The sequence below is a fragment of the Capricornis sumatraensis genome, chromosome 13 (genome assembly GCF_032405125.1).
Source record: "Capricornis sumatraensis isolate serow.1 chromosome 13, serow.2, whole genome shotgun sequence".
NCBI lineage: Eukaryota > Metazoa > Chordata > Mammalia > Artiodactyla > Bovidae > Capricornis > Capricornis sumatraensis.
The window spans coordinates 3,173,199-3,192,177 of NC_091081.1; the positions used below are offsets into that span (position 1 = coordinate 3,173,199).

The 18,979-nt window shown below is 33.4% G+C and overlaps 1 protein-coding gene across 4 annotated transcripts in view; it reads left to right on the forward strand.

Annotated features, from left to right (window-relative positions):
* The window catches only part of SENP6 (SUMO specific peptidase 6), a 127,326-nt gene that overhangs the window by 79,902 nt on the left and 28,445 nt on the right, over window positions 1-18,979 (forward strand). For 3 of the 4 annotated variants that reach the window (XM_068985055.1, XM_068985058.1, XM_068985057.1), the window contains 7 exons: window positions 1,735-1,883; window positions 6,544-6,931; window positions 11,870-12,108; window positions 14,764-14,934; window positions 15,859-15,892; window positions 16,534-16,728; window positions 17,673-17,899. In XM_068985055.1, coding sequence (XP_068841156.1) covers window positions 1,735-1,883; window positions 6,544-6,931; window positions 11,870-12,108; window positions 14,764-14,934; window positions 15,859-15,892; window positions 16,534-16,728; window positions 17,673-17,899 — 1,403 coding nt within the window. The remainder of the gene's footprint in view (window positions 1-1,734; window positions 1,884-6,543; window positions 6,932-11,869; window positions 12,109-14,763; window positions 14,935-15,858; window positions 15,893-16,533; window positions 16,729-17,672; window positions 17,900-18,979) is intronic. The other variant, XM_068985056.1, reaches the window with a different exon arrangement.

Genomic DNA, 18,979 nt, shown 5'->3' on the forward strand with positions numbered 1-18,979 from the left:
ATGTTTCGAGCCCTTGCCTTGCGCAGTTTCTAAACACTGAGAAAACATGAGTAAAACATTGTTTCTACTTTTTCAGAGCTGACAGTATAATGGAGGAAACAGATCAGTGTAAATAATTAGCGGAGAATGGAATGAGTGCTAATAGCAGTATGGATAAAGTGCTATGGAAGCTCTGAGGATGTGCTTCATCATGCATAGTGTGGGCCAGAGGTAGCTTCTTAATGAAGAATAGTTTGAATTTACTAGATAAATAGGGAGGACTTTGCTTGCAAAGAGAATGACATATATATGAGGGTGAGAAAGAAAATACCCTGGAGAAATGGACTTCTTTGAGGTATAGGGTTTTTGTTTCTTTTTAAAGTTAAGACTGGAATATCAATACAAACTTCACCTTGCCAAGATATGGGGTTTAGACTTTTTTCCTAAGCTACTGAAATTATTGAAAGATTTTCAGCATTAGGGAGAAGGAAATGCCAACCCACCCCAGCATTCTTGCTTGGAAAATCCCATAGACAGAGAATCCTGGCAGGCTATACAGTCTTTGGGGTCACAAAGAGTCGGACATGACTGCGTGACTAACACTTTAAACATTAGAATGATTAGATCATTTGAAAGATCACTTCGGCTGTAGTGGAGAATGATTTGAAGCAAACAAAATTGGAATGAGGGAGATCAATTTAGGCAGGAGTTAAGTATCTGAAATATAGTGGCAGTGGAATTGGAGAGGAAGGAATGAGTTTAAGACCCTTGACTGTAGTAGAATTCCCTTGACTGTGAGGAAGGACTCACTGGGACAAGTCAGTGATTACGTAGATTTCTAGCTTCGGTGTCCAGGAAAATAAAGGTATTCTGACTGAGCAAATGCTGAGGAGGTGGAACTCTGTGATTGTACCAAGCAACAATAATTGCATGGGTTTCTTAAGACAGTTTTAGAGGATGTTAAAGATAGGAAAATGGAAATATTTAATATACCTGGGATTATGCAGGTAGAACACCTTTGTTTTAGATTTATTAACTTTTAATGCCTTTTCATTTTATTTTTAATTGGAGGATAATTGCTTTACAATGTGTTGGTTTCTGCCATACAACAACATGAATTAGTCATCAGCGTAGGTTCATTAACTTTTGATTTAGATACATGTTCAGTTTTCTTTGCTGATGAAGTCAAATTGTAATGAATTTTAAATTGTTTGAAATTTGTGAAATCATTTTAAAATTCTAATTATGAATTAATTAGAAATGAAAATGATTGACTTTATATTGAAAAATAATGAAGAAACTTCTCTTTCGTGTGTCTTGAATCTAAAAAGCCATTAAATTGAGAATTACTTTCCTTTATCGAAACAGTTGTACCCAACATTTGAATTCATATTTTTCTCATTACTGATCTAAGAACAATAACGTAGGAAAAAGAAACGTGTGTGTGACTCAGTGCAGAATGTTGCCGTAGTAGCACAGAACAAGCTGAAGAGAGTATTGGTACACTTGATGAAAATGGTACACGGTAGAGCAGGTGGAAAGTGATCCTGGTGAAGGACAGACAAGAGCAACCAGGAGATGGCTACTGGCTCTGGCCTAAAGTTCTATTTTTCTCTCTTGTACATATTGAAACATTAGTTTCTTTTAGCTAAAACATCATTTGACAATATGAGTTAGTATTTTTTTCATGGTGAAAAATGAGAAATTTATAAAGTTTAATTTTAGTACTTCCCCCTCCCTTCTTTTTTTTTTTAGATCGTATAATGAAAAAAACAGAAGAGTCTGAATCACACCTGGAGTCTGAAATTAAAAGGAAAGTTGCACAGAAACGTCACAGTAGTACATATCAGTCTACCCCACCTTCTCCGTCTCCTGCTTCCAAAAAATGTTTAACTGATTTAGAGGTGGGTAGAGAAATTATTTTTTGCTGCTAATCAGTTGGTATTTTTATTAATACTATTTTTAGTACTTATTAAATTCTGGTGATCTTTTCAAATAGGACTGCAAGAGAACTAGAAAAGGTTACTTTGGCAAACTTTTCTGCCTTCATTAGATCATTTTTCAATTGTCACAAATCCAGAATATATATCTTTTTGAAAAGACGTATGAATACGTCCCTACACCATACTTCATATAATCGCTCTCAATCAGAATTTTTTTAAAATAAAATTCTCATGTATAACCAGAGTACAACTGTCAAAAATGTTTAATTAACATGGATCCAGAATTATCATCTAATGCACAAACTCCATTCACATTTTCTCTAACCATGTCCTTTATGGAAACAGGATCCAGTTCAGGATCATGTTACACTGAGTTGTGGTGATCTTCAGTCTTCTTTAATCTGGAATAATTCCTTGATGTTCGTTCCTTTGTCATTCATAACCTTGATATTTGTAAGAAATATAGGCCACTTATTTTGTACCTCACGTTGAATTGGTCTGCAGGTTCTTCATGATATATGTATTTTTCAAGATTGCTCAGAGGTGATGCTATGATCTTATTGCATCATATCAGGAGGTACATAATGCTGATTTTGACATTATTGCTGATACTCACTCTTATCTTGTTTAAGATGTACTCTTCTAGATTTTTCCAGGTATTTTATTTTTAGTTTTTATTTTTTCTCTTTTTATTATTTATTTATTTTTTGTTTCATATATGATATACATGTTTCAATGCCTTTCTTCCAAATCATCCCACCCTCTCCCTCTTCCACAGAGTCCAAAAGACTGTTCTATATATCTGTGTCTCTTTTGCTGTCTCGTTTTCCAGGTATTTTAGTAGGTGTTTTTAATGGGTATTTCTGTGTACTCAGTTACTCATTACATGTCTGACTCTGACTCTCTGGACTGTAGCCTGCCAGGCTTCTCAGTCCATGGAATTTTCCATGGCAGTCCATGGCAGAAATATTGGAGCAAGTTGCCATTTCCTACTCTAGGGAATCTTTCTGACCCAGGGATCTAACTTAAATCTCCTGCACTGGCAAGCAGATTCTTTACCACTGAGCCACCTGGGAGTTCCCTAGTGTTTCTATACTTATTTGTTAATAAGAATTTTTTCTTTACTCACATTTACCATAGTTTCTGTTTTTATCAGCATGGAGACATAGATTCTTATTTTTCTCAGAAAGGTTATTCTCCACAGCTGAGCAATTTGAGCAGTTTGAGCACTTTGATGCTCAAATTGCCCTAGATTTGGCCCATGGTAAGTTCTTCAAGCTGGCTGTTTTCTTTTTGATGTAACCCCATCATTATTTGAGTACCTGCTTTCTGGTATAACCAGGTGGTCTAGATTTCTTTGTATTTCTCTGTATCAGCTCTGTAGTCATGCATTTCTCCAAGGAATCATTGTTTGTATAAGTGAAAGGAAGATATTTGGGCAGTAGTTGTGCTTGTTGCTACTGGGTGTCAAATTTGTAGGCCCTCTCAGCAGACTGAACTAGGAATATTTGTGTATATATGTGTTAATATTTAGTATATATTAAAATTCATGAGTGTACATTAATAACTCCAATTCTAGTCCAACACCACAGTGTTTATTTTAGCCTTTGGTGCTTTGCATGTTTTTGTAACTCCCTTTTCTGACTGAGAAACCTCTCTGCCATTATCTCCAGTGTGTTTGCTCAGTTGAGTTTTCTGTGACCAGTCTTCTGGCACACAAGCCTAAGGTTGGCTTGGGCTCTGCTGTCGTCACCAGACTGCTTAGCCCTTTGCTGGACCCCTGGAAAGGAGGAGAAAAGAAGAAAGCTGCTTCCCCCCCACACACCATCCTTCCTTCCTTAGGCATGCCCGCTAAAAGCCTCAGAATTTTTTTTTAACATTGAAAATATATTTTCTTTCTTTTTACTCTTAACTTCTGTGCCACTTATTCTTTTCTTAGTGGAGATAAAGAATAGATTGTAGCCATCCTCTATGTAATTTTAAATTTTTTAACAAGATGAGTGGTTTTTCTTTCCATGTATACTCTGTGAAATTTCACATTACATACTGCTTGTAAGAAAATGAAGTCTTTGGTATTTAATGAGATTATAACAGGTTCAGAATATTTAACAAAACATGAAATTGTCTCAGTGGTGTCTCATCAAAGACACGCTTATTCTTATTAAGTATACAGGTTATTATTAATGTGTATAGACTGGCAGATAATATGTGATAATGAGATTTGGATTTATTTTAAAGTGTTCCATTGACCAAAGAGGGGGGAAATGACACTTTAATTAATCTTTGTTTTCTGAAGGAATTTATATTTTACGTAAAACTGTTAAGAAAATTTGCTACTTTACTAAAAATAATTGAATATTGAGATTCTAGTTTTTTGATCACTAGGTTGATAAAATTCTTAATCTCTAGTTTTTATCATGAACAGTGTAATACCATGTTTGGTTAAGCTGATCTGCATTTTGTTCCTAATTGCTGCAAACAGTTCTAAGATACCTATTTCTTAGCCTGTGGATGGCATATGATAATAGCTCATGATATAGTTCCTTCTATATTTTAATATTAAAATTTTTAATAGTAGGGAAGTGCTTTTTCTGTTTCAGTATCAATTTTATAAAAGCAAATATGTGAAAGTATTGTTTTTCCATAGGGTTCTTTTTATTGAAATGTATCCTTTATTATAGACACTAAAGCATTGGAGCCAGTCTGAACCCAGCTTGATGATATCCTTGATTCTTCTTAATAAAAGACAGAATTAGCTTACATAGAGCTGACTCCCACTGTGACAAATGAGGGTCTAGTTTTCACGTAAATGGATGTGTTTAAAACCTAGCTAGATGTGGAGATCTATGCTCATCGTGAAAATGAGGGGGTTTAGATTTTCTTTTTTAAGAGGTTTAGATATTTCATCATCGGGTAGTATGTAGGTAGGGACTGCTCCTTTGTATCTAACCAGTTGTTCACATAAATTACATATGCATTCAGAATAGCATAATTGGATTCTTTATGTCTTGGCAGAGGGAAAAAAAAAAGTACAATCTACATATGCAAGCTGAAGTTCTACCTATTAAGTTTAATTTTGCCCTGGTTGGTTTTTATTCGTTTGTGTTATCTGGGTAACAAATTTCATCCCTTTTTGTTGTCTGGGGTAGACCCTCAAATAGGTAACATGGTATCTTAGAACAGCTTTGTCATGGTCAGTTGGGCAAAGTTAGCAATTTCTCTGTCAGTTTTTTTCATCTTTACAGCAAACAGGTAAGTCTAGAGTAGTGGTCTTTATAGGCCTTTTTTGTTTGTGTACATATTTTTGAGTCATAAATTTACCTAAAGTAAAAATGCATAGAACTTAAGCATTCAGTTTGGTGAATTTTGAAATGTAATTCTATATATTTAATCATATATAATTACCACCTATCTGATGGTCCTGCAACTACTTGATGTCTTCTGTCACCTATAAGAATTTTAAATGATTATATTATCCTCTTATGTATTCTTAAGTTTGACATTTAGCATTTTTCATCCTGAATTTAAAAGGTCACACAGGATGTAATAGTTGACACAGTAAAAAGGAGTCACCTTTTAAAATAGAATATTTAGATCAGTCTCCTCATATATGGATCTGGGGACATCCAAATTAATAATATACACTTGTTAATAGTATATAATTATTAAAGCCATATATTTTATACAAAGTTTGATGAATAGTTTGATGTAAAAGCAAAATTATTGGAGGTGCATCTTTTAATTAGAGACAGACTATCTTTTTCAATTATTTTATATGTCCATGGATGAATATTATGTTACATATTGAAACTGGATTCAGCATCTATTCATGTTTTCCTTATAGATGTAAGTGCTGAAGAACCTTGTTCACATAAATAGGTACATGAGTATGGAAAGAGCTTTATTACAGTAATATCACCAAATACCTTGAACTCCTTCTACATTATAGGCTTTAAAATCATATGATACTCTACTGTCAAAAAAACTTTTTTAATGGTATCATAATTGTAAGAGGCCTAGATTGGGCCTTCCTTGAACTATTTTTGTAGCGCTGATAATTTAGAAATAAATTACCTTGTAAAAGATTGTCTTAACAAGAACTTAGAATCAATTCATTTTTCCAGCATGTAACATTATCTTTCTGTTTGGTTTGGTGATTTTTATACCCTAGGGCCATGTACCATTTTAATATTTCAAATGGAAGTTGGATTTAGCATTCTTTTTTTCTTTTTTTTTTTTTAAGTATGAGAACATTTGTGGCAGGTGATACTTTGACATAAGCATAATAGGACCAGTTTTTGGAAGGGTTATATGTATGACTTGAACATCTAAATATTGATTTACCTTAAGATTATTTATGCCCTGTATGCCTTAGAAAATCTTTATGTAGCCCTTGAGGAATATATATACTCTGATTTGAAGACTGCTGGACTAGATCGTTTCGGAAATTCCTTCCAGTGTTGTGATGCTAAATCCCAAGTAACATTCAGGATTTTGTGGTAGCCATAGTGATGGTGATGAGAAATAGGAGATTAATTTTGAGATTATTGTTGTTGTTCCATGATGTTGAAATAAAATGCCAAAGTCTTTTTTTTTTCCTTTCTTTCTTTTGGATTTTAAGGTTTCTAAACAGTGTGGATTTTGTCCAAAATGTGGGAAAGAAAAAGAAAATCAGACCAAATGCCAAAGTTGTGGTATTCCTTTTTCTAAGGATTTGCAGAGAAATTGCAGACAAACTGTAACCTTGAATGACTCTGCTGGATTATCATTAAGAACATCAATTCATCAGAATTCTGGAGGACAGAAGTCACAAAACACAATATTACCAGCCAAGAAGTTTTATGGCAACAGTGTGGGAAAGATTCCAATTGATATTATTGTGAGTTGTGATGAGAGTGGACAGAATTATTTACATACTAATGGAAAAGTCATTCTGTCTAGGGCAAAAGTAGCCAAAATCACAAACCTGAAAGAAAGGAAAACAAGCCTGTCAGACCTAAATGATCCAAGTAAGTATTTTACTCTCTTTAGTATTGCTTATATGGGTCTAATATTTTTCACATATATTTTTAATGTGAGCATGAGCATATTTCTGAAGTGTAGTTTTAAAAGGTTTTTTGTATCGTTACATGACATGCTTTTTGGGTAGATTATTAAAACTGCCCATGTAATTGAAAAATAATAACTGACTTAGACTTTGTCCTTACCCTATCCATTTTAAGTAGTTTTTTAAAAAAAGAGCATAGATCTTGGCCCTAGTCTTAGGTCAGTTGCCAGTTAGGATCAACTTTCTAACTTTGACCCAGTTACTTTAATCTCTCTGATCTCTAAGTGGATATATTTCCTGCCTGATAGTGTTATTGAGGGAGTAAATTTAAAAATAACATGAAGTGCCTGGCATAGCTCAATAAAGCATTTGACAAAAGAAAGGACTCTGAAAATTCACTCCCTTACTACTGCTGTTCCTCCTCTAAATCCTTTTCCTGTCTTTAGTAACATGTACATATGTGTGTGTATATGAAATACAGTCCTTTTTGTAAGAAATAGCATAAGATTGGAAATAGTCATAGACTGATTAAATAACCTTTAGTGTAGGTAGCTGGAAAGGGGGGGAAACTTAATATTGTATAGAATGATCTTTAAGCTGTTTTATCAAATGAATTAAAGCAAGGTGCAGATCAGAGTTTATAGTATGCTACTCTTTATTTGTGATAGGTAGGAAAATTTATATACCTTGTTGGTGGCTTGAATGCACAGAATTATCTCAAATTAATTTAAATTAAAATAATATTGTGGCTGCACATCCTTAATGTTTAAATAAAACTCCAGAGAAGTCCTAACTGGATTCAGTAATTTTGTTAATAATAATATTGCTGTTTTTAAATACATATTGATAAAAACAAGCCAGCAATTATATTACTGTCTCCAGAAACCAAGATGTTTTAAGATGTTCAGTATTGGAGAAAAGGAATACAAAAGCAAAATCAAAGAAGTAAAAATAACTAACTTTGAATTTGAATTGAAGATAATACTGGATAATACTGGAACTTATATCAATATTTTCTATTGAACAGAAAGTATCTCTTAGCTTTACCCATGAAATATGCCTGGAAACAGTAAGCAAACCTTGTATAAAAACAACTTTAGTTCCCATATCCCTTATCTGTGTTTCTAATACCATTTTCCACTAAAAATAATCAGAGCTCTTCAGAGAAATGGCTGACTCTAGGTCTGGAACACAACTGTATGAGATAAATCTCAATCACTGAGTTGTATCAGGAAGCGTGGAAACAGTCACAAATAGCTAAGGTCATGTCAGAAGCACACAGCTAAAATGAAAAGGCTTCACTCCGTAACCAAGACTGAATCTGCTTGGGCCACAAAAGGAACCATAACTACTATGTATTGAAATATGTTAAATATATCACAGTTAGTTCATAATGGTACCCGCCTACTCTCTCACAGAGAGAAAAGCTCCACCTTATAAAAGGGATAAAATCAAGAAGTTTTTCAACCTCAAAAATGTACCAAGTCCTATTTTAATTCAAAGTGAGAAACCTTAACCTTTACCAGTATATTAGCTTATTTTCCGAAAGAGCTTGATTTGCAAAGGAATTTCTGTATGATAGCTGTCAAGCCAACACTCTGTTATGATGTTATGAGGATGTCTATATTGAATATAAATATTTTATGACACATTTTAGTGTTATACCAATGCAATATTAAATATGTTAATATCATTTGAATATTTCCTAATGGTGAGGTTGTTATGCGAAATTTTACTGTAAGATATAAGTAGAACTCTAAAACTTAATAGGCAATTACTGGGTATTATTCTGAGCCAGACTTCCATGCTGGAAACTCAGCTTGCTGAGATTTCCAGGATGAGGGGAACTGGAAGTTAGTAAGACTGAGTTAGTAAGTTAAAAAAAACAAAGTGAATCTATGTGGTTTTGAGGTGCCTTAAGCAGTTTACTATGAATTAAAACCATAAAGCCTAATTTTGTTTCCCTCCCCTCCAGAAAAATTAAAAACCATGTTTCTCAGTAATGTATATAGAAAAAAATTTTCTGTTTTAAGATATTTATTACATGCTTATTGGTCCTGCTTATAAAAGTTTATATACTAACCACTTTAGTTCGGTTTTTACAATCCTGTGAGGTAGTTACTAATGCAACCCTATTCTATAAATGAGGCAATCTATGCTTATGGCTTCTCATTGTTATGTACATATAGGCTGTTGGAGTTTAGATTTTTTTTTTTAATGATTTTTGTGGTTTCAAAGTCTCTTTTGTTTACTTTATCATTCTTAAATTTGTGTTCCTATTAAAATGATTTATTATTATGAAGCTTTTGTTCTGTCCATGGTGGTCAAATAATAAAATGTACAGTGTGTCAAGTAGTGATAAGTTCTGTGTAGAAAAGTGAAGCAGTTCTGGGAAATAGAGAGTGACAAGTGTCACAGTGAAGAAGCTTGCGGTTTTAGATCATAGAATTTTAGATAGGTAGGTGGAAAAGTTACTTGATAAAGAAATTTTGAACACTGCCTAGAATGAGGTGAGAAAGAAGATAGCCTGATTTCTATGGGAACAAGTTTGGAATGTAAATGCAAAGACTAGTATTAGTCCTCTTAGCTTGCCATAACAGAATACCACAGACTGAGTGGGCTTAAATTTATTGTCTTACAGTTCTGGATGCTGGAAGTCCAAGATTAAGGTGCCATCAGAATTGGTGTCAGGTGGAGGCCTCTCTTCCAGGCTTGCAGACAGCCACCTTCTTAATGTGTCTTTACATGCCCTTCCTTTTGTGCTCACAGAGAGGGAGAGAGATCTCTGGCATCTCTTTTTCCTGTGACACCAGTCCTATCAGATTGAGGCTTCACCTTTAAGACCATGTAACCTTTATTATCTCTCTATATGCCCTATTTCCACATATAGCCACTTTGGGGATTAGGGCTTCAGTATATGGATTTAAAAGGGACAGAATTTAGTGCAAAGCAGACTCTGATGCCGAATCTTAGGTATATACTTATATAGAATATATTCCATGTTTTGTAGAGAATTAAAGCAATTATAAGAACAGCTCTTTAACTATTATCATCTTTGCATACTCTCTCCCTATTTGCTTTGTAATTATGGTGACATTGAGTACAACCCTCATTTACCTTAAATTAATAAAACAAGAACTATGTAGTACAGTTCTATCTGTTGCAGCATTGGAGCTTTAAAATAAGTTTCTGATAGAGCAAGATGTAGAAGTGTTAATGTTCCTGAAGCACAAAAAAATGACTGTAGATTGAACACTAGGCTTACTGTTGAATATGTGCTTCTGTGTAGCTCTTCATAAACAATATAAGCAGTTATGAAGTTTTCTAAAGCTTTTATACATCAGGTACTGTGCTAATAAATCTTTTGTATATTAAATCATTTGTTCCTAAGACTTTGTTGTCCCCTATATCACAGAGGAGAAACTGAGGCAAATGACTAGTAAGTGGCAAGACTCTTAACTTTCAAGTGTGTGTAAACTGACTTGAAAACTAGGGTCTTGAGCCTTCTAATCTGGCCTGTTACATTTTCTGTTAATAAAAATATCACTTCTGGAAAACATTTGAGACTGGATAGCAAAATTAAAAAGATGAATGGTGTGATGCTGGGGGTGATTCCTCTCTGGGACTTGTTATATGACTCATAAATAATAACTAAGCATTTATGTTTATGGTATATGATAGGGGAAAACAGAATTGCTCCTACAAGTTTTTACATTCTTCAACACGTGACTTTCTTTACCAGATAGTATTTTGGACACTGGAAATATAGCAGTAAATAAAAGCGATATTCTTGTTCTTTATACTGTATTTTAGTGGGGAGAAACAAATGAGTAAGTGTACATCCACAGCAAAAGACAACAGAAATTTAAATTAGTCGATGTGAATAAGCAAGTACCTATGTGCTTACTTTAGATTGGGTAGTTGATCAAAAAGTGGTATTTAAACCAATTATTTGATGACAAAAGTGCAAAAGTGTATGGAGAATTACAGTTAGATAGAAACAAGCTGGAGGAAAAAATGAAGTAGTATGAGAAAGTAGCCTGGGTCCAAATTGCATACATCTATGAACCAGAGTAAGGAGTTTGGATTTTGACTCAAGTGCAGTATGCTGGCTCTGCAGAATTTGATAGAGAGATGAGTTTGAAAAGATTCACTAATAAGTATGTGGTATAAGAGCAAATTACCTTCATGTAATGTCTTACCCATGTTCATTTACTCAACAAGATTTACTGCATATTAGGCATTGGTCCAATAATTGTGGCTCAGCTGGTAAAACATTCACCTGCAATGCAGGAGACCTGGGTTTGGTCCCTGGATTGGGAAGATCCCCTAGAGAAGGGAAAGGCTACCCACTCCAATATTCTGGCCTAGAGAATGCCATGAACTGTATAGTCCATGGGGTCACAAAGAATCAGACACTACTGAGTGACTTTCACTTTCAGGCACTGGTTCAAGTTCTCTCAAAGACTAGTAATGATATTAGTGATTTCTTATGTGAGATAAAAATTATTTGATCACATGCAGTCTTACAGACTTTTAAAATGCATGCTATTTTATGAATAATTTGTATGCAAATTCTCTTCATACCTAAGACTTTCTGAAACTCTGAAATAGACCTAATGATAAACATGTAAATGTTGTAACTTGTCTATGTTTCTGTGTGGGTGATTGTGATGAGTTGTAGAATTAATTTTACATTTGTATGTTATATAAAAAATGCCAGTTTAATTGCTCTACAAATTTAACTTTTCTTCAAATAGAATGGATTGTATCTTCATTTTTATTAATCTCAGATCAGGAGATCCAAAGCAGATTTGGTATATTTCCAACTTTTGTCATGGACTTACATTTTTAACTGACAAGAATGAAATACCTGAAGTACTTAACACTTTCTTTATAGTCATTTTGTCCAGTGATGATGATGATGACGATGACGACAATGACAGGATTAACAGAAGAGAAAGCATCTCTCCGCAACCTGCTGATTCAGCATGTTCTTCCCCAGCTCCGTCCACTGGAAAAGTAGAAGCAGCTCTAAATGAAAACACTTGTAGAATAGAGCATGAACTAAGAAGCATTCCAGCAGATTCAGAATTAAATACAGTTACATTGCCAAGAAAGGCAAGAATGAAAGACCAGGTACTTTTCACATTTATTAACGTTTATTCAGATTTCTTCTTTGATATGTAAATATTTGGGGGGGAGGATAATTTGGTGGTATCAGTAGAAAAAAATGAATTATTCATTAAGTAGAACTTAAAATAACACTGGGAAGATTATTGAAAGAACATTAAAGCATACAGAAAAATATATTTTAAATAAAGGCTTAAAGTGTAAAAATTCAACAAAAAGAAACATCAACCTTTAGTAAGCAAAATATAAGTGTAAAGCGCATATATTTGTATAATCTAGTAGACAGTAAGAGATCATTTTAACTTGGGTATATTTTATTAATAGCATAATATGGTTATAGTATATTTTATGTTTTACTGTAAAATTTTAAAAATATTCAGATGACAAAAGAAATTCTGTCAATCAGCAGTAGGTCTAGAAAGGAGTATTTGTAATGCAGGTAAACAATGCTGATGTCTGTAATAAACCAAGAACTTTTAACAGTTAGAAGGAAAAAGAAAATTTAAAAAAGATAGGAATAGACCAAAAGAAGGGAAATTCAGATAATAAAACTTTATAGGAAAAGTACATGTCAAAGAAGATAAAATATAACCATATAGTTAACAAACTTTCACAATTGATGCAAAATCAGTTAACACATACATTGGCAAAAATCCAAGGTAAAGGGTACTTTCCTTATATGTTGATGAAAAGAAGGTAAGTTGTGGCCTTTTGGAAAAAGAGTAGAAGCATCTACTGAAATATTTAAAATATATACTGAATGACCAAGTAATTCATTCCCTAGACTCAAAGGAATCTTTAACCTCCAGTGCTTTGATTATATATACAAATATAATTATTAGCAAGCAATCATTTTAATGATTGATATAGAAATTATGTAGGGACTTCCCTGGAGGTTCAGAGGTTAAAGCATCTGCCTGCAATGTGGGAGACCTGGGTTCAGTCCCTCAGTTGGGAAGATCCCCTGGAGAAGGAAATGGCAACCCACTCCAGTATTCTTGCCTGGAGAATCCCTTGGAGGGAGGAGCCTGGTAGGCTACTCCACAGGGTCGCAAAAAGTCAGACACGACAGAAACTTCACTTTCACTTTCACAGAAATTACAGAAACTTCACTTTCACTTTCATAGAAATTACTGAAGAAACTATAGTATATGTGTACCGTGGATTATTACTCAGCCACTGTCAATGAAAATTGGAACTGTATCAATGGCTTAGGATTTTCTACATGGCACTGTTTAGTGAGAATACTGAGATGCAGAAATTATGTGCATATTTTCTTATTTTTGTAAAAAGAACCTAAAAAATAAATTTGTATGTTAAAAAGTTGTATGTACATATGTCAGGAATTCGTACATATGTCAGGAATTCGGAAAGTTGTAGATTAAAATTTGGAAACATACATATTTGATTGTTAAGATGGGATCAGTAAGAAATGAAAAACCAAAAGTAACTATAATAATAGAAAAAATATAGGTTGATAGTTCGGTGTAATCTTAGGAAGTGCCTTTCCAAACATTTCAGCACAAGCAAAAGTAATAAATGAAGAGATGAATATATTTGTTTCAGTGGAAAGTACAATGCAGTGAACCAAAACACCATCCGCAGAATTTAATAGGTAATGCAAATGGGAAAAAATAGTGAAATATGTGACAGAGGATAAGTTGGTCCTTTACATAGTTTTGATTTGTTAAAAATCAAAAAATAGAAGCAACTATAGAAAAATGAATAAAGGATATAAATAAGAGGTTTTTTTTTTTTTAGAGTAAGGTACAAAAAAGAAATATCTTTTTAAGTGTTAGATTGCTGGAAATTACCTAACTTAACTATTGAGCTAAGTAAAATCTCATTTGAAGAAATAATTCTAAAACTAAAAGAAGTTTTAAACCTCTCTAATAGATATCTGTTAATAACCTGGGAAAATATTCATTTAAATCAAGATCTTGTCTTATTTTTTTTTTGATGATAAGGATTTTGACATCTTTACTTTTAATTACATTTAATTTGAATATATACTTATAAAGACACTTTTATATTATGATTAATTTGCATTTGGGAATGACTGAAATCTTAATTCAACAGATCAAGTCATTTAATAGTTTTTAATATATAAGGAAGCATCATTTTATAATGTAAATAGCAATTTTCCTAAATTATCAGTTTTCTGAAGAGCTGCTAATTTAATCCAAATACAGCAACTACTGCCACTCTTACTAGATAACTTTTATCCAGCCTTTTACCATGCATGAAGCACCATGCTAAGCTACTTATATGCATTAGCTCATTTGAGTAAATACTGTTACATTTTAGTTTAGGAAACTAAAATTTTTAGTTTAGAAGTTACTAATATAAGTTTTACAAGATCAGATCATTGAAAGGTAGTAAAACTGTTTTTTGAACCCAGCCTATCTGATTTCTAAAGGACCATTTCTCTGCTTAGCTGTTACTGGAGTTTCACCTAATAACTAGGTAAAGTGGAACAGGAAGAGTTTACCGTTACTGTTATAAAATCAATAAATACTTACTCATGTAGCACTGTTGAAGTAAAATCAATTTTATGTTTTGATAATTACATTTCTTCTGTTGGGTCATCTTTGCTATGTCTACTTAGTTTGCAGTCTTGTTTTAATAACTTACTAAGTGAAAATTTTTTTCCTTTTTCAGTTTGGTAATTCTATTATCACCACACCTCTAAAACGTCGCAAAGTGATTTCTCAAGAAACTTTAGTTGATCCTGTATCTTTAAGCTGCCAAAGTTCCTCTGATACTGTAGTTTTAAACTGTCGAAGTATACGAGTAGGGACACTCTTCCGACTATTAATAGAACCTGTAATTGTAAGTACATACTATGCTCTTTACTACCAATTATAAGATTCAGAATTTAATATATAATATTTTAAAATTTATAAGTTAAAATCTTTAACAGGACATTGCAATTATTTCAAGATTTCAAATTGCTTTAAGAATATGGACAATAATAGCTACTCACCATAAAAATTAGTGGGTAAAAACTTGGTCATATGTATTCTGTTAAAAAATTTTTTTAAATTATAACATAATATTCAAAGTAGTGCATAATCATTATAGGAAAATGTTTATTCTCACTGAGTTGGAATTCACTCCAGTGTGTTACCGTTTTATTCTCATGTCAGCCCAATGCATGAAAACAGTATTTTGAGGAACTTTATGAGAAAAAGAAGAATTGAAAAGCTTTGGGGTCTGCATAAAAATGTCTTGTGACATAGTGACTCCTAGAAATAGATTATTGGACTTTGGTGGCCGCCCAAGAGGCATTGTGCTTTTGAACTAGTTCAGTGTCCAGAGAACCCAAAGAACTTTCTTTCGTCCCTTTATCTTACCTGTCATACCTGTCTCATTGTTATTCTGCTACCACCAGTCCAATTCAAATGTATATTTTCTGTTTAAGATTGTAACATAATCTCCTTAATCTGCCTTCTAAGTCATATTTTTTTTTCTTTCTGATGTATCCTATGCACTGTTGGTAGGTTAACCTTCCAATAGCACTGTACTTATAAGGCTTGTTAACTTGGGTGTCCTTAATTCTGTTTCCAACTATTTTTTAATGAATAGAGGCTGGCGTCATTCTCGGTATTATAAAGATCAGATGGACAAATGCAGTACATGAATCAGTTTTTCTGCCTTCTATAGGCAAAGTCCCAACAGCATGTCATTTAGGGTCTCTGTAGCAAAATCTTCCCCCAAAATCTATGATTGTTACTAATTTATCTTATTTTTTAGTTTTGTTTAGATTTTATCAAGATACAGCTAGAAGGTAAGCTGTTGTATGTCCTACTGCTCACTAAAGCTTTGTTTACACTAAAACACTTTACTGGAATAAAAAACGTTATTTTTAGAATTCACTAAGATAATTAGTTATTATATGCGTTGTCACAAAGGGCATTATACCTTAAGAGTGGAAATTTCATGCTATAACATCACAGAAGCTATGTTTAAGTTTTTAAGTATTCTTCATTAGAATTCTCTTTCCATATGGGAAAAAATGTATTTAGATACTTCTTTAAGATCAAAGATTTTTCTTCATTTTCCCACTAAAGTTACCATGTACAACATATAATAAATATGTGGGGGCTTCCCTGATGGCTCAGATAGTAAAGAATTTGCCTGCAATGCAGGAGACCCAGGTTCGATCCCTGAGTCAAAAAGATCCCTTGGAGAAGGGAATGGCTACCCACTCCGCTATTCTTGCCTGGAAAATCCTTGGACAGGTTAGCGTGGCAGGCTGTAGTCCATGGCGTTTTGGAGTCGGACACAATTGAGAGCAACTAACACTCTCACTTTCAGTTTTTCATAATAAATGTGTACTTTAAAATTGTAATTCCCTAGTTTCCTCCATTCATGATTTTGCCCTCTTAAGAACTGATTCCTTTTCCATTTCTATTTGTTTTTCTCCAGAACCAGAAAATGATCCTGTAGGGATTACTTTAAATACCTCTGATCTAACAAAATGTGAATGGTGTAGTGTCCGAAAATTACCAGTAGTGTTTCTTCAGACTAAACCGGCAGTTTATCAGAAGCTGAGCATGCAACTGCAGATGAACATGGAGGATAAAGTTTGGAATGACTGCAAAGGAGTAAATAAATTAACAAGTAAGTTATGTAGAGCAGATGTACAATACATTGGTTAGCAGACTGTGAGTTGATACTGATAAGATACCTTAGATATATTTGTATTACCTACAATCTTGATAATGACATTAGAAGATATTACTTCCCTCATTTTATAGAAGAGGAAAAGTCCATAGAAAATGGAAGTTCTGAAGATAAAACCCAGGTTTAGCCATTTGGAAAGTTTTCAAAATGGGTTGAAACCCCAAAATATACATAGTGTTTATTTAACACTGTATAATCTGAGTAAAATGAGGTGTTTTGTTTTAATGTACTGATAGAAGTTGTAACTGTAAATCAGCCATCAAGTTGGAATCTTTAAAACTTAGCCTGAATAGAAAGTTTGAAAGTTCATTAACAGGTCTTCATTTTCTACAATAAAATGGTTTGTTTACCTTCCCCCAAACATTTGTGGCATAGCGTGACTAGTTGTGTTCTCCTCACTAATTGCTCCTTCAGCTTAATGATAAGTAAATGATAGATAACTATGAAAGCTCCAAGAGTTGGCACATTAGTGAATATCGGTTTTTACTTAAATCTGGAGTTACTGCCAATTTACATGGCAGTTTCTTATGTGTTTGACAGCAGTATTGACTGATTATATGTTTAAAACTCAATATATTTGGATCCTATTAGGCGAAATAAATTAGTTACATCTATGAATAGATTCATTCTAGAGCTACTGCTAGGGTAATGTGTTCTGGTTCCTTTCTCTTAATTAACGTAAGTGACATTGTTAGGTGACGGTATTATTGTTCCTTATTTTAGTATTTATTACTTATCCACTGTATGCCAAACACTGTTTTGAACATTTATACCAGGATTTCTGGTGATGTTCTTGGAAATAACTAGTTAACTTTTTATTTTAGTATCTATTTACCTATTTTTTTCTTTTAGACTAATTAATTATATTGATTTCTTTTCAGATTTGGAAGAACAATACATAATTCTAATTTTTCAAAATGGCCTTGATCCTCAGGCAAATATGCTATTTGAAAATATTATTACTGACATTGGTATAAAGAATAATGTGTCAAATTTTTTTGCGAAAATTCCCTTTGATGAAGCTAATAGCAGACTTGTTGCCTGTACAAGAACCTATGAAGAGAGCATCAAAGGAAGTTGTGTGCAAAAAGAAAACAAAATTAAAAATGTAATTATTTTTAAAATGGTAACTTTAAAGGGAAATGTGTTTCATTATCATATTGCTTGTTTGGAGTTAGCTCTTTTTATTTCCATTTCAGAATTATTTGCTTTTATATGTAATTTGTAAACTATATGGTGTCAAAATATTAACGGTGGTGGGTGATTTGTGACACAAATAGTATTTGGTAGAAGTCTCAGAAGTATTTTAGTTTCTTTCCACATTCTGTTCTTGTCTTTACTTTTTGTCTCCTTTTCTTCCTCTCTCGTCCCTTTTTCTTCCCCCACCTCCACCCCCCCTCAGCATACATATACACGCAGTGCTACATTCAAAGTGACTGGTATTCTAGTTCTCAAATTTGCTAGTGATTCCTGTTGGTGACATTGGCTTCAATACAAATAAAGGCATTTCGGTTCCTGATGTACTGTAGTTTTATGTGTAACGTGCATACACAGTGGAAAACTTGGGAAAGGAAAAACATAAACCTTTTGATTCTGACTCTCACCAATTTTAGAATAACTGATTCTAGAATAATTTATCATGTAGTAAGTAACTCTGAAGCCAGCTGAATCAAAGGCCACAATACTACTATAACATACAATATAAGTTAATCAATAAAAATATAACTTAAATACTCAAAATTTGTCTCCTACCACAGCAACTGGAGTTTGCTGACAATTTATTAAAAATACTTAAATGTTGCAGCCTGCCTACAAATTTGGAAATAGGGCTATCCAAGGCATAATACTGGTGAAGTTGAGCAAGACTTCACCAGAAAAGAACTATCCACACAGTTAGTGGGTTGAAGAAAAGAACAGGAGGAGGAAGGGGAACCATTCCCCTTCTTTTGCAGAATTGGCTACAGGAAATAATTCCAGAGGAAGAAAAGAGCAGCTGGAGTCATAAGGCAGCTGTGATGGACTCAGATTTCAATGGAAGGCTCTTTCTTTAAGGACTTCTTGATTCTGGAGAACTGAAGCTCAATGGACTGTGTTCCCTGAGCCTCTGCTCCCATATTCCATGGATTTCCTAGGCACTGAACTTAGGTAGGCCTCCACTTGTAGAAGAAAAAACCACTATCTGTTCTTT